General features: G+C 37.2%; 2 protein-coding genes across 4 annotated transcripts; one reads left to right on the forward strand and one right to left on the reverse strand.

Moving 5' to 3' along the window:
- Positions 1 to 9242: 9242 nt before the first annotated feature.
- On the forward strand, positions 9243 to 16331 carry LOC103718226 (eukaryotic translation initiation factor 3 subunit M-like). The gene is made up of 10 exons (XM_008806939.3): positions 9243 to 9549; positions 10209 to 10338; positions 12182 to 12320; positions 12397 to 12606; positions 12696 to 12840; positions 15006 to 15156; positions 15231 to 15340; positions 15422 to 15519; positions 15664 to 15733; positions 15945 to 16331. Exons 1-10 carry the CDS (start codon positions 9457 to 9459, stop codon positions 16032 to 16034), a joined length of 1236 nt encoding a protein of 411 aa, XP_008805161.1. The 5' UTR covers positions 9243 to 9456; the 3' UTR covers positions 16035 to 16331.
- A 951-nt stretch (positions 16332 to 17282) lies between these two features.
- Positions 17283 to 22200, reverse strand: LOC103718224 (protein SPIRAL1-like 1). Of its 3 annotated transcripts, XM_008806937.4 has the most exons (4): positions 22034 to 22176; positions 19886 to 20013; positions 18243 to 18488; positions 17283 to 17673 (listed from the first exon to the last, which is right to left on the reverse strand). In XM_008806937.4, exons 3-4 carry the CDS (start codon positions 18483 to 18485, stop codon positions 17593 to 17595), a joined length of 324 nt encoding a protein of 107 aa, XP_008805159.1. In that variant the 5' UTR covers positions 18486 to 18488; positions 19886 to 20013; positions 22034 to 22176; the 3' UTR covers positions 17283 to 17592. The 3 variants fall into 3 exon arrangements, with proteins under 3 accessions (XP_008805159.1, XP_008805160.2, XP_026664701.1); XM_008806938.4 differs by lacking the exon at positions 19886 to 20013 and having other exon boundaries at positions 22034 to 22200; XM_026808900.2 differs by lacking the exon at positions 19886 to 20013 and having other exon boundaries at positions 18243 to 18514; positions 22034 to 22089.
- Positions 22201 to 22585: the final 385 nt, after the last annotated feature.

The following is a 22585-nucleotide window of genomic DNA, read 5'->3' on the forward strand; positions in this document are numbered from 1 at the left end:
GCCCCTCATCAGATATGGGAGGGCGTAGGTAGCCTCGACCCTCGATCTCTATGAGGATCTATGCCCTCGGAGCGGTGAGAGGGGTATACTCCTTAAATTTTCGAGAAGGTTTCCTAGGCCGTTGTGGGCCTTTCTCGCATCGAGGCGAGACAGTTCGCTCCCTTCACCCCCTCGTGATCCATTTGGCCCTTTGAGGGGGTCTTCTGCTCGCAGACTCACAGCGGGAAGCCATGGCTTCCTCGGTGTTGGCATACTTGTTGGCTCATGCCAATATTTCAGTAAAATCGTCGGGAAGCTCTTTTCTAGGGAGAAGAGGAAGCTCGACAGTTGGAGGCAACTCTTCATCGCAGACATCGCAACTGACTAGTTCGGGCTATGGACCTCTAATATCACCGCGTCGAAGCGGCTGACGTTTTCTCTAAGAAATTCTCTCTCCCTCTGCTTGATGTCGAGCAGCGCATCTGAACTGCGGTATCATCTTCATTTAGAGACGAAGTGCGGTGTGAAGAGGCAGGCGAGCTGCCTAAAGAGTGGATGAATTCGGACCGAAGCCTAAAGAACCAGAATCGGGCCGTTTTGCAAAGGGTCGCAGGGGATGCCTTGCAAAGTATGACGTTAGTGGCTTCATGCAGCATAATGAGAGCCTTGAAGCTCTCGAGGTGGTCAAAAGGATCAGAGGTGCTATCGTACAGTCCCACCTATGACATCTTGAACCGAGGTGGGATCAGCTCTTCCATGATCTGTCAGAAAAAGGGGTGCTCCGAGGAGAAGTTAAGATTGTTGCTAGCCCTTGAAGCCTATCCTTTAAAGACTTGAATTTGCCGGCACATTTCCTCGATCCTCCTATCGAGATCGGCTTCTTGCTGGGGTGGGGGCTCTACGAGGTGAGCAGGCAAGAGGCTCTGGACGAAATCCCCGCTAGAATGGGAACTTAGAGCACGTCATCTCCCATTCTGGCCAAGCGCGCTCCGCTAAGAGTGTCGACTCTGACGTGACCACTCGAGATCCTAGTCTTGGGGGCGATGGTTGACCGAGTGCTTGTGGTGCGCTAATGACTGGGAGTGGAAGTCGGCTGGCCGGATTTCGGTCTAGCCCGTCTTGGTTGTGCTACTGCCTGCTGCAGGCCCTGGACTACCGTGGTTAACGTCCGTATCTGTTGAGTGAGCAGGTTGAACTGCTCCTTGTCTACAAGTGCAGTGGGATGTTCCGATGGAGCAGGTTCGGGTGCCTATTCCAATGGAGCAGGTTCAGGGCTCCATTAATAACCTTCGGGGAAATTAGAGTGAGGCGTTGCAAAGCACGCCACGCGCCACGGGGTTCCCTACGACTTCATGCCAGTCGTCTCTCTCTTTGATTGAGGTCAATGTAGCCAGAGCCAGGTCTTTCCTGTTGTCGTCGTATTCGGGCCGGGTAGGAGTGCAGCTTGAATGACCCTGAGGTCGGCTGGAGATGGGCTGAGCAGACTGGTTTGGGTGTTAGACTCCTCCATTGGGTGGCCTGCAAGAAGTCCGCTTGTCGGAGGATTTCTGGTGGGGGACCCTCGATGTCTAAGTCCGAATAACGAGGCAATAGTATGGAAGGGAGAGATTTTAGGAGAGTGAGTGCTCTGTGAAAGGGTAGCATATTGCATACTTCAAGTCCCCTAGGTTATTCCCTTATATAAGAGAGCCAGCCTTGTCATTATCTAGGCCGACGTGACGTACAATAACACCAGACAGTAGCTAGTGGTACAGCATGGCGGCGTCCAATCCGTGTGGGCAAAGTGCGATGCAAGTATGATGCGGGCCATGGGATTGCCATGATCACAGACTGTCAGGACTATCGGTTGTTGGGGTTATCAGTCCTTGTCGACACGTGCCAATTGTTCTCCGTGGTTTGCGACTCCTCGGTTGGAGCCGAAGTCATTCATCTCGATTTATGTCTGAGGATAGGGATTGTTGGAATATTTCAACAATTTTTATGCATCAGCCAAGGAGCATTAATATTTTGCTTATGTACATTTGTGTCTTATCCATTTTGAATTAAACAAGTGATGGTTAATTAACTACCTTGTTAAATTCGGATTTGCAACTACCAAAAACTGTTTTGGTTAGTTAACTGAATTTGAACAGTTATAACTGTTCATTTTTTGAACAGTCACAACCATTGGATTATAACCATTCGTTGGTTATTAATTTGGGCTGTAGAGACAGAAGAAAGAAATGGTTACAAAAAATCTTTGTTCAGAAATACATTCAGCCTTGCAATCTGCATGTATTTAAATCAAACAGTGTTGTATCCCCATAACGAAATTGCCAAGTGATTTTTCCCAATTGCAAACTAGTGGGAGGCAATATTCGTTTGTGAGATAGACTTACAATCGCCTCACTGTTTTACGACCAGTAGATTCCCAGATTCTTTTCTAACAATTCTTTTCCAACAATTCACAAACAAATATTGTGTTTCAATGGCACAATCATCAAACATGAGTACTACCATCACTTCCCTCAATGTTATGCCGCAAGATCTGTCAAAGCTTGATCGATTTGATGGCAACAACTACAAACGGTGGAAGGAGAAAGTGAAATTTCTACTTACAACTTTGAAAGTTCGATATGTTTTGGTCACTCCATGTCCCGCTGTTTCTACAGAGAATGCTACTAAAGATCAAATTGCTGCAAAGGCCAAGTGGGAGGATGACAACTACACATGTCGTGGGAACATCCTCAACACTCTTACTGATTCTCTGTTTGATATGTATGCACCAATGAAGCAAGCAAAGGAAATCTGGGATGCGCTGGAGAATAAATACAAGACTGAGGATTCAGGAAATAAAAGCTATCTTGTGAGTAATTATTTTGATTTTAAGATGACTGATAATAAGCCTATTTTGAATCAGGTGCATGATTTGCAACTTATTGTGCATCAAATAATTGCTGAGGGCATTCCTATTGATGAGAAATTTTAAGTTGGTGCTGTTATTGCCAAGTTACCGCCATCATGGAAAGACTACCGAAAGATCCTTAAGAGAAAGGGTGATTTTCTCAATCTTGAAAGCCTTCAAAGGCAACTTCGGATTGAAGAAGAAGCAAGACTTCGGGACAAGCAAGAAGAAAATGCTGAAATGACGAAGGCTGCCCATGTTGTTGAGACAGACAATAAAAAGGGGAAAGCGGCCTTGGGCTGGAGATTCCTCAACTAAAGAAAATAACAAAAAGAAAAGGAAGGGAGCATGTCATTTCTGCAAGAAGAAAGGGCACTACATTAAAGAGTGTAGGCTCAAAAAGAAGAAAGATCAAGCCAACACTGTTGAAGAAAGTCTTGTTGCTGTCATAACCGAAGTGAATTTGGTATCTCATAATGCTGGTTGGTGGGTAGATACTGGAGCAACTCGTCATATTTGTAGTGACAAAAATCTGTTCAAAAAATATGAGAAAGTTGGTGACGAGATAGAGCTCTACATGGGAAATTCTTCTACTACTAAAGTTGCTGGAAAAGGCACTATAGAGTTGAAGTTCACATCTGGCAAATCAGTGACTTTACTTGATGTTTTCCATGCACCAGAAATTAGGAAGAATTTGGTTTCTGGTGGTCTTTTGTCTAAGCATGGTTTCAAGCTAGTCTTTGAATCTGATAAGTTTATCTTGTCAAAGAATGGAATGTTTGTAGGCAAAGGCTATGCAGAAAATGGGATGTTCAAACTGAATTTAATGAAAGAAAGTGTTTCTGTTTACATTGTTGATTCCTTTCATTATGGCACGCTAGACTAGGACATGTTAATTATGGTTCTGTCCAAAGAATGGTTAATTTAGGATTGCTTCCATCAAATTTGAAAAATGATAAAGATAAATGTGAAACTTGTGTGAAAACAAAGTTAACAAGAAAGCCATTTCATAATTCGAATAAATTTACTACTCAATTGTTGGAGTTAGTGCATTCCGATATTTGTGATTTGAATAATAAATTGACAAGAGGTGGTAAAAGATACTTTATCACATTTATAGATGATTTATCAAGATATTGTTATGTTTATTTGCTTAAATACAAAGATGAGGCATTAGATAAATTTAAAGTGTATAAAGCTGAAGTAGAAAACACCTTTGGATGTAAAATTAAAACTCTTAGAAATGATAGAGGTGGAGAATACTTTAGCAATGAGTTTGATATTTTTTGGGAAGAAAATGGCATTATACACCAAAGAACAGCACCTTATACACCACAACAAAATGGTGTGGCTGAACGAAAGAATAGGACACTTATGGATATGGTTAATGCAATGTTAGATTATTCTAGCTTACCTCTTAATTTTTGGGGCGAAGCAATATATTCTGCTACACATATATTAAATAGAGTTCCTTCTAAAAGGAACCAAATATCACCTTATGAATTATGGTTTAAACGAAAACCTAATTTAAAGTATTTTAAATTGTGGGGATGTGTAGCATATGTTAGATTACCTGAAATTAAAAGGTCTAAATTAGGACCTAGATCTACTAAATGTGTGTTCATAGGATATGCAATTAATAGTAAAGCATATCGGTTTCTAGACTTAGAGTCTAATACTGTTATTGAATCAAGGGATGCTGAGTTTTTTGAAAATGTCTCTTTTAAGAATTCTAAGACTTCTGAATTTAATCCTTCTAAGCAACAAGTTGCTGTAAAAGAAGAAATTCCTACTAAAGAGGAGGATATAGTGGTTCGAAGGTCAAAAAGAATTAGAAAAGAGAATAGTTTTGGTCCTGATTTTATGACATATTTTGTAGAAGGTAGTATTAAACATATTTTGTATGAGTTTGGACTTTGTTGTAATATGGAAGATGAGCCTTCCACATTGGAAGAAGCTATGAAATCAAGAGATGGCACATTCTGGAAAGAAGCAATTGATGATGAAATGTCATCAATTATGTCAAATAATACTTGGGTTTTAGTTGATTTACCCCCTGGTTCTAAACCGATTGGATGTAAATGGATCTTCAAGAGGAAGAAAAAACCTGATGGATCTTTTGACAAATATAAGGCTAGATTAGTAGCCAAAGGGTTTAGACAATCCAAAGGGATTGATTATTTTGACACTTATGCACCAGTGGCAAGAATTTCATCTATTAGAATCTTGATATCCTTAGTTTCCATATATAACCTAAAGATTCATCAAATGGATGTGAAAACAGCATTCTTGAATGGATTTTTAGATGAAGAGGTATACATGGAACAACCGGAAGGTTTCATAGTACATGGACATGAAAACAAAGTTTGTAAATTAATTAGGTCATTGTATGGTTTGAAACAAGCACCTAAACAATGGCATGAAAGATTTGATAATGTAGTTATTTCTAATGGTTTTAAATTAAAAGAAGCTGATAAATGTATTTACTCTAAAGTTGTTGGTGATGAATTAATCATTATTTGCTTGTATGTTGATGACATGCTCATTTTTAGCAATAGTGATTCATGCATTAATTCTACTAAGGATTTTCTGTCATCAAATTTTGATATGAAGGACATGGGTATTGCCAACACCATACTTGGAATCAAAATACATAAAGATGACAATGGATATGCTATATCTCAAAGTCATTATATTGATAAGATTTTGAGCAAATATAGTCATATGTTTGATAAAGTTTCAAAGGTTCCATATAATCCTAGTTTGAAACTTGGAGTAAATGATGGTCGATGTGTATCACAACTTGAATACTCACAAGTCATTGGAAGCCTGATGTATGCAATGCATTGCACACGTCCAGACATAGCATTTGCCGTGGGCAAATTGAGTAGATACACGAGCTGTCCAAGTTTAGATCATTGGAAAGCAATCTCCAATGTGTTGGGTTATCTAAAAGGAACTAAATCCTATGCTCTACACTATGGAGGAAGTCCATTTGTAGTGGAAGGGTATAGTGATGCAAATTGGAACTGTGTGGATGATGGTTCAAAATCCATAAGTGGTTGGGTCTTCACCCTAGGTGGCGCTGCCATATGTTGGGCATCAAAGAAACAGACTTGCATAACTCACTCAACAATGGAGTCTGAGTTAGTAGCCCTTGGAGCAGCTGGAAAAGAGGCTGAATGGTTAAAAAATCTTTTGATAGACTTGCCATTGTGGCAAAGTCCATTGCCTCCTATTTCCATACATTGTGATAGTCAAGCCACATTGTCAAGAGTGTATAGCAAGTCATACAATGGAAAGTCAAGACACATAAGCCTTAGACATAATACTGTGAGACAATTATTGGAAGAAAACATAATCACAATTAATTATATAAAGTCGTGCACAAACTTGGCAGATCCTTTGACAAAAGGCCTAAATAAGGATCTGATTCATAAAACTTCGGTTGAGATGGGTTTAAGACCAATTGAATAAGTCACTAAAAGATGGCAACCCTACCTATACTTGTTCTACAAGCTCATAGGTTCAAAGGGAAAAACAAGTTTTGAAGGTGATTGTTATAGCACTAAACTAAGCCCATCAAACCAAATAGTATTAGTGCTAGTCCTGTAATGATAATGGGAAGGTTGAGTATAACTCTTAATGAGTTCGCATAAAAGGTGTATTAATCTACAGGAACACCTAAAAGAACTCTACCTATATGAGTGTAAAGTCAGGCCGCTTTTGTTGGGGCTTGGTTAGCCACCTAGAGCGCTCATGAAATTGGGATAACGCGTAAGGCCTCAAATGCGCAGCTGGTATAGAACAAAGAATCGCATATGTTGATATGTGAACATTATCCAGTTTTATCATAAAGTTCGATAGTTCAAGGACATCAAGTCTACTATCCAACTGATAAATCTTTGAGAAATGTTTCACTACGTGAAAGTTCAAACCCAAAAGGTACTTTCTCTTTAAGTATCAACATATACTAAGGTAACCGTAAAATTATTTAAAATTGTGGGGGATTGTTGGAATATTTCAACAATTTTTATGCATCAGCCAAGGAGCATTAATATTTTGCTTATGTACATTTGTGTCTTATCCATTTTGAATTAAACAAGTGATGGTTAATTAACTACCTTGTTAAATTCGGATTTGCAACTACCAAAAACTGTTTTGGTTAGTTAACTGAATTTGAACAGTTATAACTGTTCATTTTTTGAACAGTCACAACCATTGGATTATAACCATTCGTTGGTTATTAATTTGGGCTGTAGAGACAGAAGAAAGAAATGGTTACAAAAATCTTTGTTCAGAAATACATTCAGCCTTGCAATCTGCATGTATTTAAATCAAAACAGTGTTGTATCCCCATAACGAAATTGCCAAGTGATTTTTCCCAATTGCAAACTAGTGGGAGGCAATATTCGTTTGTGAGATAGACTTACAATCGCCTCACTGTTTTACGACCAGTAGATTCTCAGATTCTTTTCTAACAATTCTTTTCCAACAGGTCCATCAGGCCCAAGGTTGAGGTATTCAGTATTTCTCCCATCACCTATAGTTTTCCATTGTCAGTTAAACTCAACTTGGATTCTATGGCAGGAAACCCTGTTGGACCATATGACAGTTCATCATATAAATAGTAGCCATTACATGAAGAAACTAATTTGGGGCTATTTTACTCTTTTATTTTTGGTATGTTACTCTTTAATCGTGTAAAGTTAACCCTTAAAAAAGCCTTTTATCATCAACTCTTTGGTAGGAAATAAGCATCAAAGAACACCTCACGGTAACCCAAAGAGTAAGCTCCTCCCCATTGCTGGAGAAATTGAAAAGGAATCTGAGTTAAAAGGAGAGAAAAAAATATAATCAAAACAAGAAAAGCTTAGAGCTTGTAGGAGCGTGAGTTAAATCAAAACTAAGGATCAGCAAGTGAACTAACCTTCTGGATAATGAGACCTCCGCACGGGCATGTCTGAACCTGTCGTCGGGTCGACCTCCGTAGAATGTTGTAGGCTTGTAGAGTGCATCCTAGAGGGACCTTTGCACGACCTTCGAGGCATTTTGCCATGCATTTCTTAGAACTAATGCTGGGTTTGGTATGCTGCTGAAATGAGTGCTGTAGTGAAATGGGAATTGCAGTTTTGGTGTCATTGTAGTACTTGATGACAACAATTTAGGAATCAGCTTTTTTTTTTTTTTTTTGGATTCACCATTTCATCAGTTGAAGAAATTGTGATTCCACAATAACATTAGAAAAATGATCATTCCCACGAAGATGGAAATCGATGATATTTCAAAAATGGATTCATGAATAATTTTTATGATACAAAATAGCAATAAATAATATATTTGATCGTTGTTAGTCATCAAATAATTATATGAAATAAAAAACAAATACTATAATTAATATTAGTTAAAACTTTTATTTCATTGAAATCATAAAAATATTTAGCAACATATATTTATGTATCATAATTGTATACCATTTATGACTTAAACATTTACTATGTAATATACTGAGAATTGCATAATGCATGTTAATGAAGCACCTTATAAAAAAATGTATATAACTATATACTAATAAATAGTAGAAAATACAAAAATAAAAATGTATTAGATAAATACTAGAAAATCAATGTTAAAATAATATAATAAACTAAAAAGTAAATTAAAATTAAAAAAAGGAAGTAGAGACTATAGCAAACCCCATTAAAATGTCGAACAATACTAGATAAATCGTGGGGTCATGGCAAAAGATTTGGTATAACGCATAGGATGGTTGGATATTACATTACCAAGTTAGCATTAGGAATTTCTTTTGGGTGCACAAGCGGGGAGCCTAGAACCATTTTCCAATAGAATTTTTTTACATAAATATCTTTCTAAATATCGAATTTTGCATAAATATCCTTTTAAAATTGATATTTGTATGAATACCCTAGTAAAACACTTATTTTGCTATTCTATTCTTTTTTTAATCCTTATTTTTGCATATGTACCGACATCATCTAATACTATTAAAAAATTAACGGTTTCAAATTAAAATGACTAAAATATTTTTAATGAATAGATGTATAAAAGAAATAATTATAAGGCGATCGCGATGGAGAATAAAAAAAAATAATTTCAAAATTTTATTTTATTTTAAATTAAAATAAATATGATTTTTATTAACTATATTAGAAGAACTATTATATTAGGAGTATTTGTGTAAAAACAGTATTTTATAAGAAGACAGAAGTAAATATAAAATTTTAAAAATATTTATTTAAATTTAAATTTTATAAGGGTATTCATGAAAAAAAATAAGACTTTTCAAAAAACTATCTCGCATGCCTGATGCGCTGCGTGCAACTGGAATAACCACCAACCGATCTCCTCACCATAGAAACGGACGGCAGAGATTAATAGGCACAGTCGGACACCAGGGAGTAGCCTAGAGGGTCGCTATCCGAACTCCTCCTCATCGGCTGGTTCGCGGGAGAACTAGGGTTGGGATTAGGGTTTTGGGGCGTCCTCCTCCGAACCCTAGTGCTCGTCCCGTGACTCCGAGCCCAGGTTCTTTCTCTTTTCTTCGGATTCTCCTCCATCTTCGGTCCAAAATGACGACGATCGTGGCTACCTCGGAGGAAGATCCGGTGCTCGCCGTCGTTCGGTTCGCCTCGGAGCTTGCCTGGGCTGACGCAGGCCCCGAGGTATGGGAGCTTCCCGCTTAGATCTATTTTTACCCGCAAGCTTCCATTAAATTTCCCTCTTTTTAGATTTTTTGAGGATTTATATTCCTTTTTTTTTTTGGAAGAAAGGGGTTTGATTGAATGGAATTCTTCGATTCTACTATAAGGAATTTGAACGGTTTATATATCTGTTAGTTTTGTTATCTTTTTGGGTAATCAGCAGCTCTGGATTTTTTCCCCATTCTTTTGGTGGTTGTTAGATTTTCTTTTGTCCCTGAGTAGAATTGATCAGAAAATTAGTAAAAATTACATCTTTTACATATTGTTCGCATAAGATGACGTATCGATCTCATGATAACCCATTTAGATTCAGTTTCTAGGCATCACAGTTCATATGCTTGAGAAGATTCTATGTTAAGCAGTGTTGGACCATCAGTAAAGTCTTCATGTAAGGAAAAAGGAAGGATCTACGGGATTCAAACACTTGCTGTGCTGCCAATTGTTTTTTTAGAATCTTCTTCATACAAATAAAACAAATGGTTGGCAATTGAGATGTTGTGTGATTTTTCTGCTGTTTCCTGATGCTTCTGTGCTTTCGCAATGAGGAGAGGAATGTTCACATGAAGAACTGAAGCATTAAATGGTTCCCTGTTTAATTTCTTTTATTTACTTTTTGATAGGTTGCAGAACCTCAGGTGACCAGACTTTGCATTGAAGCCCAGGAATGTATGGTTATGGGTAGATGGTTGGATCTGGCATCTTTAATGCTTACTTCAGCAGATTTGATTGCATCACGAGTGTCAGAGAAAGGTATGAATCCATCACTTGTTTTACTCAACAGTTCCAGGTGACTTCGAATTTGGTATGATGATTGGTAGATGGGATCTGTAGCTAATAGTTATGTGCTTTCCATCACCTTTTATTTGTGAAATTTACCAGTTCTTAGGCCAATAAACATTCGCAAGGTGAAACCAGATCATCAGGGTAGTCAAGATGCTCTACGTCTATGTGGTCATTATTGTATATCCAGCAACTGATATACCATGCTTATGATGAAATCTCAACCTTTCTAGTTCTTCTTGAAGTCTGAATGATCTGCTGAAATTCTATTTTATCATAACATGCTGCGAGTTGATGTTTATCTCAAAAGGATTATCTAAAATATGACTCTAGTTTGCTGTTTTTGGCATGAATTGGTTCAATACTTAGCATCCAATAAATTATAACCACATCCTTGCACAAGACCAATTGGATCATCTACCACATTTTCTAACTTTTGCTATCACAACTGCTTGTTGGAAGTTGGTGGTATTTTTAATTTCTTATCAGCTATTCCATTTAAATAACATCAGTTTTCTTGTGCGGTATTCCTCTGAACTTTGGTCCTTAGCCTTGGAAGACAAGACTTGGTAGCATGTGCATGTATCGTCATCATAATATGCTGTTTAAATCATCTCTTTATGTGAAAGTCAAGTACTAAGTGTTTTTTGAGTCTTAGGTTACAATTTACATATAATTAAATTTAGCAGTTCTAGGCTATGAAAACTTCCAAAATCAAAAATAAGAATGATTACTTTACCAGATATGGCTAATCATGCAGTAGTTTGTTAACTAAAGATTTCCAGTCTTAATGATGTTTTGCCATAGTCCCATAAGCTAAATACAAACAGAGATGTATTACTTTCTGGTACATTTCCAGAATATTTCTGTCTTGTATCTGGAAGGTCATCGAAATGAAATATTCTTGAATTTCTCTCATATTGAGAAATTTATAATGGTATTTTTCCATAAATTTCAATACACTTTGAGGGAAAAGGGTAACATGGTGATATGCGCATGATTATTTGAGATATCATTGGGAGAAGTTTTAATGATGCTGAGAATTTTTGTAGGATTTTCTACTTGTGGCATATTGGGTATCCTTGTTTTAAAACTGATTTAATTATCATAAAATTGTTGTAACAGGGATCACTTGTGCCTCGCTTACGCAATCATTTTTTTTCTATAATTGTTCAGGCTATAGGAGAATCATATTTTTGTTCCATCCATGCTTTATTGCCAGAGCAGATTGTTAATTATTGTATATTTGCTTGAAGTAGTTTAGAGGATTGCAGTGTTATGTATTTGTTCATCAAGTACCATACTGACCAAATATTCATGTATTTTCTAGAACTCCTATCAAGATGTTTATTTTAGTTTGTCTGTAACAACATACAATGTCTTCAATTGGAAAAAAAATAAATTTTACCTGACTAAGAAATACAAGACTCCCAAATAATCATATCTTTGTGCTTGTAGCATTCGCTGATGATCTAATCAAATTGCAGATACTGACTTGCCTTCCGTCAACATTTACTAGCTTTTGTTGTTTATTTGAGTAAAACCTACTATGAGACTCCTAAATAATCATATCTTTTTGCTCATCACATTCACCGATGAGCTAATCAAATTGCGGATACTGACTTGCCTTCGGCTGACATTTACTAGCTTTTGCTGTTTATTTGAGTAAAACCTACTACAAGACTCTGAAATAATCATATCCTTTTGCTCGTAGCATTTGCCGATGAGCTAATCAAATTGCAAATATTTACTTGCCTTCAGTGATATTTACTAGCTTTTGTTGCTTGTATAAAACATACTTTTTTTCTTGTAGATCTGGAATGTATATTCACTGTTATCTGCAACCTTGTCACAAGAGCTAGCACTCCTGATGAAGAACTAGAGATGGCAAAGCGTATTTCAGCAAAAGTTGTGCAGCAACCAAATGATAAGCCTGCTTGGCGCCTGAAGATGTAAGGAAAATAAACTAGTGATGTTTAAAGATTTTACCCCCAAGCTGTCTCTTATATGTCTGCATGATCCAAACAGCCTGTTCAATTTGTACAATCTGCTAGAGAATGCCCACAGCAGGTTCCTTGTCTACAGCAAAGCACTTAATTTGGCAGCCAGTGGAAAAGTTACTGAAAGCATTATACCTTCTTTCAAAAAGATAGATAGTTTTCTGCAAGAGTGGAATATTGGAAAAATGGACCAAAGGGAGCTTTTCCTCACCATTTCGAACATTTTAAAGGACAAGAGGTGTACATTCAGATTGATGATCAAGCTATTGTTAATCCTTTTCCTTTTATATTTGGCTGTATGAACTTCCCTTTTTTCTAAATCTGCAGCATGGTCAAAGATTCTTTTGCTTTTCTGACCAAGTATTTAGCTACTTTTTCTGGTACTGGTGAGGAGTCATATACAATGAATGAGGCCAAAGAGGAAGCTGTGCGTGCTGTTATAGAGTTTGTGAAGTCTCCTGACATATTTCAGGTACCTAAGTGGAGAATCTGCAAGTTTAAAGCATTTAGCCTGTGAAACGAGTGTTCTGATTGAAGAAATCAACGCTATATTTTAATTTCATAGATAGTTTGTGTGCTATGGATTTCTATATTCTATATCTATTTTCTTATGAAGTCTTTTAGCGATATTCTCTTTGAATAAATGCTGCCGTGCTATCTCTTTATGTTGTGGGCTGCTATCTCTTTGTTTTGCAGTCCGATGTTTAACCCTTCTTTTGGTGCTGCAATTATACTCCTTGCAAATGTTCATTCCTCCACTTATTCCTTGTTTTATTCATTGTTTTTGGTTGCTTGGTTATTATTTTTTTGAGGGTAGATTATCATGTAGGAAGGCACAAGCTTAGGGCAGAAGCCTGTGCTTCATGTCTTGTACTTACAAGTGCCTTGAGAGTGCAACTTTCTTTTGCATCTTTTGTTTTACTTAAGGAGTCTTGAAGTCCTTTCATCAAGTAGCTGTTGGCTAGTTGAAATATTCTTTCCTAAGAAAGATAGAGGAAATTGATGGTTTGAAGCTGGAGTTGTGTTTTTGTTGGACCAAGTGTTCCTTACCTCAGAAGAAGACAAGATATGTTGGTCGGGCCATTACTGGAGTTGTAGAAAGCATTACACTGCAGAGGTTCTAAGCAGAAGAGTTAAGTAGACACTGGACAGTGATGGCAACATCTCCTTTGGGGCGGGTGATAGTAGGTCAATTCAGAAGGATGCTCAAAAAATAAGGAAATTATGTCACATGAATGCTGAGGTTGTTTGAAGCACTTCTCAGGATAATTGATGCCCATGCTAGGAACTTTGGAAATGGTTTGAGAATTGGAAGATGAAAGCCCATATTCTGATCTATCTTGCTTGAACAATACTTAAAATTTTTTTATAAATACATTAAGAGGGCATCTGATACTCTTTTGTTTTTCCAAAAAATACTTTTATAATCATGTCAAGACTAATGTTGTAATGAATATAGTTTTCTTGTACCGATCCTCAGGAGTGGTGTCAAAGGTGTGAATTAGTTCAGGCAGAGCAATCTCTTAAATTGGTTGCAAATGTCTTTTAAGCATCGGCCACAATATCTAAGAAGATGCTATTTGTTGTGTTTAGCCTCTGTCTGTTTGATTGAAAGTTATTTCTGTTTTGAATAGTCTCATATCTGTAAAGGAATCCAGGTATTCCAAATATGCTAAAGATGTAAGGTTAATTTGTAAGCTTGCATCTTGACTAAACATACAACAGTGTGTTCCCTAGTGATGAATGCAAATTTCTCTATAATAACAGGAGTTTTCTCAATTGATTTTCTTAGGTCTATCAGAACAATTCTGTTTTCATTAGCTCCATGGTATCCACTCATGGTGGTCTCCCTTACTAGATTTCATGGCATGTCCTCCTAGCCTAATATATATATTAAAGCTGGTAATTCTCATTCCTGTATAATATCTTAGCTTGATCTTGTCGATAGGCTTTATATAATTTCAATATGCAATCAAAACCTTACCTTAACATAAAGCTGAGGAAGGCTTGAATCCAGAAATTTCTTTTGCTGATGGCAGTCTGAAGCAGGCATGGGCCGACAATGGGAAGACATTAACAAGATCTCATTCATGGGCTGTCATCTTCACCCAGCCACCTTAGATGACCTGGTTGGGTGGGTTCCAGGTGACCAATCTCGGTGAACCATGAAACTAGCGACCTGAGTTTGGTTTTGTTTAGCATCCGCTATTGGCTTAAATTCTGTTGTAGCCTCTGGCATATGATGTAATTTGGGGGGTTGGGGTTCTTGCTTTGTCCAGCATTCTTCATTTGGATTATGATTTCTGATATCATTTTAACAAATCTGTCTCCATTTCTCACCTGGGGAGCATGTCATCCACCTGACTACAGCGAAGTAAACAAGAATGTAGTGAAAGGATAAAAAATGAATAACCAGGTTGAATCTCTCTATGATGTACGGTTTTAAATTTTTTCCCTGTGAAACGAATTATCATTTTCTTCTTTTTGAATTTTAAGGATATTATAAACCATTCTCTATTGATTGGTGGGTTCAAATTCTGACTGTTTATTTATTAATGCATTTAGTTATATATTTCTATCTCTTCTTACTATTTACAATTTATGGAATGACTTTTCAGAATTATGATGTTCTTGCAGTGTGATCTTTTAGACATGCCTGCTGTTGGGCAGCTGGAAAAGGATGGAAAGTATGCATTGGTTTACCAGCTATTGAAGATCTTTCTCACTCAAAGGCTTGACGCCTACCTAGATTTTCATGCTGCAAATTCTACTTTACTGAAAAGCTATGGTGGGAAGCTTGTTTTGTGGATTTATCAACATCCATTGCTTTTGTTTAATTTTTTAATGACAAGGGATCTACAGGTCTGGTTCATGAAGACTGCATAATGAAGATGAGGTTGATGTCATTGCTAGACTTCAGGTCCAATGATTCTGGTGAAATTCCATATTCTGTCATCAAGGACACACTTCGGGTAACCCATATCTTTGAGCTTGCCTTTTATTTTTTTATTATTTGCAATTGTTGTTTCTTGTTTAAATAAGTTGTCATGCAGATCACAGATGAGGAGGTAGAATATTGGGTTGTTAAAGCAATTACCTCCAAACTTCTGGACTGTAAGATGGATCAGATGAATCAAATTGTGATTGTGAGGTAATCATTGCCTAGTGAATGTTCATTCGTTCTATTTATTTTGTTGAGTGGTGGGGTGAAGATAACAGGGTTTATACTGTTCAGATGGAATTCAAGCCAAACCATTATTTTTTATTCATGCAAGTTTCATTGTTTGATGTGCAGCCAACATACAGAGCGAGTGTTTGGGCTATCACAGTGGCAAACTCTCCGTTCCAAGCTTGGAGCTTGGAGGGTAATTTTCTTACTTTGGTTCTTTAGACATGCTTCTACATGGTTGTCAGGCCCCAATCCACCTGAGGCGGTGGAAGGCCTCACAGCATGCTGATTGTTTGGGTGCCAAACTGTGCCCTGCTTCTAATTTCGTGAAAAAGCTAGCTGAATGTACTTGTTCAGCCATGCAACTAATGTTTTTCAATTGTTTATCTGCTGAACCTTTTATTTAGGGCAATATTGCCAATGCCATCAGCACAATCAAGGCTAACAAGGTATCTGAAGAAGGACTACAGACAATGCAAGGATTGATGACACGCTGAAGTTTATCAACATTCATAGGCAATGGAAAGTATTGAGCAATTGGCGAGATACTTCATTTGATTTAAGAAGGTGAAAGGGCATGCTTTCTTCCAAAGAACAAGCCCCTCCAATGAAATCCAATGGGTTTCTGTAACGCTTGATTTCTTATTTGGGGTGATCATATATTTGCTAAATTCTTGTGTACACCTTTAAATTATCCGATGACTCTGCAGATTTGGCTGCAAGATTATCAGTTGTGACCCAAATTAGCAGAGAACATAATCTAGAAATCATGCAATTGATTTTTTTTCCATATAGTGCAGGCATTCCTGATAATAATCCATGTTTGAATGTACCGTATCTTGATGGCTCATAATGGTTGAGTCCTGTAAAGCACATCTGTCATTAGTGCAAGAATACTAGACCTCTAGTTAGCCAGCTCTAATGCAATTGTTGGACCTGACGGTGGAGCATCATCAACTGACCAATAGTAAATTGCAGAATTAACTATATGTGAAGCAAATCTAATTTCATCTGAAGAATGCAGGGTCCAGTGTTTGGAAAAGAGAGGAACGCATTCCATGTGCTTTGGCTTTTAAATGAAATTATATGAGCTTTTTGGAGGCATGCTTCAAGAGGGAGTCGAGCTTCATTCAGACACTAATGGTGGACTCTGAAAGCTTTCATATGGTGGAATTAAAAATATAACTTGCAAGACTTGAGCTGATCATATACGAGACGTTCTGCATAACTGGCTCTATATGTGAGTTAAATTCTGTGCTGAATATTTCAGATGGCAGTGTAAACAGGAACAATGATGAAAAAGTAACATCAAATGTTAAAACGTGAGCAAGCAGAATGTTAATCTGGCTCTGGTTTGTATGTTTCAACAGTTAGCAGTACGAACACTGATGAACGGAAGCTTTGATAGTGGTTGCATGAAACTCTTCAGGAATCTGAGGAAACTCTGCAGTGGATTCAGAAGTTTCCGAGTTAATTATTGATTTAGTTGAAGTGAATGAAAGAAAAAAAATAGTGACATCTGTTAGAGAGAGAGAGAGAGAGCTTGCTGGTGCACGTCATCAAGTTTCCCATTTATGAGTGGGCTGTTATCCTGTAACCAGCCCTGACTCACTTCGCATGATAGGTCCATTTGAGTGTTGGATTGAACAGTTAAACATAACAGGGCGCAGAGATAGACTACCCTGGTTAAGAGAGCAACACTACAGAACTGCAGTTTTAATCCTATTCGCAGTGAAATCAAACAATTAGCAGGAAATAGAATACCATATATTAGTATTTTAAGCAATAGGACAGAACTATAACACCTATTTCAGAGAACCAATACTAAGAATGGTGGAACACACTTCTTAAGGATGAAAGTTTGTCATCTATTCATCAATTAGGCAAACATATTGTCACCAAAAACATCTTACGTTGGCGAGTTATAAAGTACATGATCGGTCTCCCAACAATAAAATGAAATCATCATCCATTTGAAATCTGCAGGTCTAAACAGTGATATCATTTCTTCATTTGTTTGATACATTCTCACAGTTGTAACCACCAATTAGTTCATCAGTTGCCCCCGCCACCAAAGAGGTAACTGAGGGAAGAACCGCCACCAGGAGCAGCTTGAACCTTTGTTGAAGGCCGGTCCTGCACAACGGAAAACTAGTATTATCCTTCCAGATATGCAGAAATGTGAGTACCTAACTTGTTTACTAACATGTAAGAAGATCGATCTCCTTTTTGGAACTCAGAAAAGCAGGCAGTGAAACTGTTTTCTTGGCTTCCACACAATCCTCATGATGCGAGGAATTCGTTACAGTCAAACAGATCATAATCTGGAAAACAGGTTTACCAAGAAAAGGAGGGAGGGTTCTTCTATGCATGACTGATGCGGATAGAATTGTCTCAGGATTTAAAAATGCATAGCTGAGCCGCAGGCAATGCAGATACAGAAGTTACCTTTCTTTCACGAGTTTGATATCATGGGCTAATAGACCAAGCCAGAGATGAATGAAGGAAAATGAAAAAAAAATAGAACTCACAGTTTGTGGTCAATAATGGTCACAGATCAATCAACAAGGCAATAGAAATGAAATTGTACAGGTAAAAGAGTACGCCAAGAACTATTGGCGAGGCAAAATGCAATCCATCAAACAGAGAACAGCCAAGCAGCAGTATGTACTGAATAGCTTAACTTAGGGCAAGTGAGTTTGTACCGTAAGAAAATTTCCACTGTTCTGGCCATCCGAACGGTGGTAGTTGTTTGCCGTCTTTTGTTGGATGCCTGCTGGAATCTGCTTACTGACATCAACAGGTGGTGAAGCAGTAGAAGGCTTTTGGGAATGTGCAGTGTCGTCAGCAGCTGAAGTTTGATTTGCAGCAGGTTTAGGGGTCTCATCACTCCCAAAGAGGTAGCCCAGCGAACTCTGCCCTCCTCCGCTGCTTACACCGCGACCCATTCTCTAGTTCTCATATAAAGTAGCCCGAACTTTCAGAAAATGGAAGTTTAATATATATCATTTGCAAAATGAAGCATAGAAATCCAAGATTTATCGAGAAAACAGGTGCAAATATAATGAAAATGAAATCAGATATTAAAATGTGCCAGTGCATTATCTTATAGCAAATAAGCTTATATTAGTCTCGGTAATATGGCTATAGCATGGTTTAGTGGTTGTTCCTGAGCCAAAAAGAAAAGAGTAAGAACACAAATCTTTCAAAGGTGGTAAATAGATAACATCATTTTTTATAAATGGCCTGCCGTGAATATAGATCTATTGATTCTTCTGCCTTCCGCATTAGCAGGAACTTTATTAATTGAGACATAAGATTACAGAACTGGAACTCTGCTGTTAGATCATTTGTGAGGCTATCATAAAAAAAACTTATAGTGGAGCAGTCAGATCCTTCTTACATTATGAGTCATCAAAAATAGGTGACACAGATGAGACCCTCACATTATCTATAAAGAGTTATCAGAGATAGGTGACACAAATGAGACCACTCTTGCATAGTTCTCTGAACTTTTCCACAATCTGCTGCTATAAAGCACTACGTACCTTGCGATGGCAAATGAAAGCAGTTTCTATTCTAGAGAGCATAAATAATAGCAATAAGACTAAATTAGGGATTAACTTCGTAAACTTTTCCACAATCTGCTACCATAAGAGCTATGTTCTCACTTAAGCTATTTCAAATCCTTAGATCTCATAAAGAAATCCTTAGGTCTCTCCCTCCTCCCTTATAATCATTTCACATGAAACCATGCCCTTCCATTAAGGACCTTCCTCCAATCTTTGTCCCAAATATATGTAAGAGGATACTGCACAGATATTAAGGGCTTTAAGGCATTTAAAGATTCTTCTTCAAATTGTGTAATGTATTAGGGTAAAATATTGTGAAGTGACAAATAAAAGGAAAAAGTTGTATTTGGACAGAATTTTGCAACCCATCTTCAATCTGCAAGGGATCCGATCTTTTTGTATAAACAACTCTTCTAATCACACCAGAAACATCATACAGAAAATGATCCAATTATATGTAGTATTAACAGTCAAACCAAGTGATATCTTCCTCTTTGGACCTTTAACTCAGAGCCTTTCCTATAGTCCTTATCCATTTGGAATTTTTTTTGTTCTGAAACCATCAATTGACAGATATCACTTGAGAATTTGTTGACAAATATGTCGAAATCAGGTTATAAATCATCTCCTGCCTAGCCTCAAAAGAAATATCCCAGTAAAAGTAATAGGTATTAGGAAAGCACAATATACTCATGCAAGGAGAGGTGTCACAATTATTTGGGGAAAAAACTAAAATGAAATTCAACATCAGTGCCAAGAGTTATCACATAACTAACCTGACTTGGCTGCGTACGACCTAGATAAGCAGATGACTTAATCTGCACAATTCACTGAATCTTATTTAAGCTTATTTCGCAGTCAAAGTCCCATATGTTTGTTCATTTTCCTCCCAGCTAGGAAATTCCTGCAGCATATTTAAGAGTGGGAATCAAATGAATTAAAAGAACTATGTTAGGTCTGAGAATATACACACAGGGAAATTAATTTTAACATAATTTTCTTCCAATATATGATTAATTAGCTATTAGAAAAGCCAAGGGATCTAGAGCTCTACTTGATTTTTTAAACAAAAATCACATAGGGAGGCCATTAAGTACCTCTAGATGTTGAGCATGCCTACAGAAAATGGAAATGTAAATAATTGATTCTTGAACAGATAAGAACTCTAAATAGAAGAACTAGTACAAAATTTGTTCATGTTTTTCATGGCAGTTTCAATGGTTTTAAACTTACAGAAATGACACCCATTCTTTTAAAGAAGAGAGCAATTAGACAGCTATAAAAGTAATATTTCTGCAAGCTACGCATGGTATAGAACTATGATGAAGCAAGTGGTCCTGACAAGATAACGACAAAGGAACCTTTAGGAAAGGAAGAGATACAACAAGACGTGTAGGACAACAAGGAAAAAAGAATATTTGTGTTATCTTCCATTAAAATGTGAGGTGGAGAGGAATGTTGGACAAAATAGATTAGGAGTACAGACAGGCTTTGTTTGGATATTCAGGTTAGGTAGAATTCTTTTATAGTATGGAATTCAATAGATCTTTTACAATAGTATTAGTCACTTAGCATCATAGCATGCAGAGCAAGTGGTTGACATAGAAATCTTTAAACATCTCTTGAAGACACAGCCCAGGTGCTACACTAGAAACAAATGATTATATAAACACAACCAAAAACATAGAATCAACAATAACAGTTCTTCAATGATATATGTGATCGTGTGCCTCAAAGTTGGCTATATACCTCAGTTTATGTAACTTTATAAAATTTAGGGCTCGTTTTGATAATCCTGTGCAATCCAACAGGATTCACAAGAACATAGGCCAGGCAAGGCCCATATTCACAGCATTCACAGAATTTTTTTCAGAGTGGACCGCCTTAAATCCCATAGGGAGAAAAAAAGAACATCATTAGGTCTTTTTTTCCATCCTACAAGAATAGACTGGAAGAGGTGTAGTAGGCTAGACCTCATTTTCTATAATACTAGGCATAAGCTATGTACATAGTTTAGAAGATATATGCTGGACGGACCATGCTTGATTTCTGTGGGATTTTCAATCCAATCCTGCAGGAATATCCAAACAGGCTCTTAAAAGAAAAATTGCCGGACTAATAAATTTTATCCAAGCTACAGATAGAAACATGAGGGTTCATAAGCTATAAAATTTCAGGCTGTTCTGAGATTTGTTGTTCATTACTATGAAATACTTATGAGATGCAGTACATTTTAAATTGGACAGCAGATTTTGCACAATCATTAAGTAAATTTTATTACATTGCATGGTTCATATCTTATGATTAATTGGTTTTAACTTTTATGATCATCCAAAACAGTTGCAAGCGTTACAATGACAAAGTATTGCCAACTAAATCATATCAATCAGGATACAAAAATGAAACAAGCTAAAACTTAAGCTGAGGACCACTCCAGGCAGTTGTTACCCATTTTTCAAACGGTTCATATCAATCATAGCTAGATTAAATATTTGAACTTCTTCCATTATAGACAAATTTAAGCTGACGCCCACTCCAGGCAGTTGTTACCCATTTTATAAACGGTTCAAGTTGGAATCCGGCATCACAGCATACAAATCAAAGTTTGGAGACAGTGAAACCAAAGATTTCCACGCATATAATTATTTGCGCGAAATTGTCATATAAAACGACAAGAAAACATGAAAACGACCACCCGAAAAACCAAAAAGAGAGGGAAAATAGCACAATTTAACCTCAGATTGCAACCCAGTGATCTCTCGGAGAGGAGAATCCAAAATTAGACCAGCAAAAGCTAAGATACGAGCAGAATGTCGCAAAATACAACGGATCGGCAATAAAAGAACGGAAATCCGAGGTTCCAAGTGAGATCTACAAACGCAGCGAGCTAATCGAAGCACAGATTTAGGGTTAGGATTTCTCACCTTGCTCCTCGGATCGAATGGGAAGAGCTCAAGTTCGGGAATTGGGGATTCGGAATGGAGAGCGGAAGAACGGAGGAAGGCGAGGCTCATTCATATACACGGAAAGTAGATAGACGTGATTAATCCCCTCTAAACTAAAAGTAATTATTGGATTAAAATCTTTCTTACGGCCTATTTGGTTTGGACTGAAAATTTGGTAGTATAATTCATGAATTAGATCGTCTATTTAAATATGATTCCATATCAACCAAACTCGATCTTGTGGGAGATTTTTTTTTCTCTTCTCATAGTATAAAGACTAGAATTTGGACAAGTTCTTAAAAAATGAAAACTATATTGATCAATAAGCCTGATTTCTATATAATTTTCAGCTCCATCCTACATGAATATCCAGATATTTTTTTATAATTTAATTTTAATAGTTTTAATCGGATCATTCCGGATGGTTAGACTTGTAGAAGATTGACAATGAAGGGCATGCGGACGATGTCCGTCAAATTATTGAATTGTAGCGAATCATTCGAAAGGTTTTATAGACCAACCCTCAAGCAT

The sequence above is a fragment of the Phoenix dactylifera genome, chromosome 4 (genome assembly GCF_009389715.1).
Source record: "Phoenix dactylifera cultivar Barhee BC4 chromosome 4, palm_55x_up_171113_PBpolish2nd_filt_p, whole genome shotgun sequence".
NCBI classification, from domain to species: Eukaryota; Viridiplantae; Streptophyta; class Magnoliopsida; order Arecales; family Arecaceae; genus Phoenix; species Phoenix dactylifera.

Coding starts and splice junctions, on each gene's coding strand:
- LOC103718226 (XM_008806939.3), top strand. CDS start 9,457: ATGACGACGATCGTGGCTACCTCGGAGGAAGATCCGGTGCTCGCCGTC. Junction 12,841..15,005: donor AGTCTCCTGACATATTTCAG/GTACCTAAGTGG, acceptor ATGTTCTTGCAG/TGTGATCTTTTAGACATGCC. Junction 15,341..15,421: donor TCATCAAGGACACACTTCGG/GTAACCCATATC, acceptor GTTGTCATGCAG/ATCACAGATGAGGAGGTAGA.
- LOC103718224 (XM_008806938.4), bottom strand. CDS start 22,123: ATGAGCCTCGCCTTCCTCCGTTCTTCCGCTCTCCATTCCGAATCCCCA. Junction 18,489..22,033: donor CATTCGATCCGAGGAGCAAG/GTGAGAAATCCT, acceptor TATGAGAACTAG/AGAATGGGTCGCGGTGTAAG. Junction 17,674..18,242: donor ACAGTGGAAATTTTCTTACG/GTACAAACTCAC, acceptor TCCGTTGTGCAG/GACCGGCCTTCAACAAAGGT.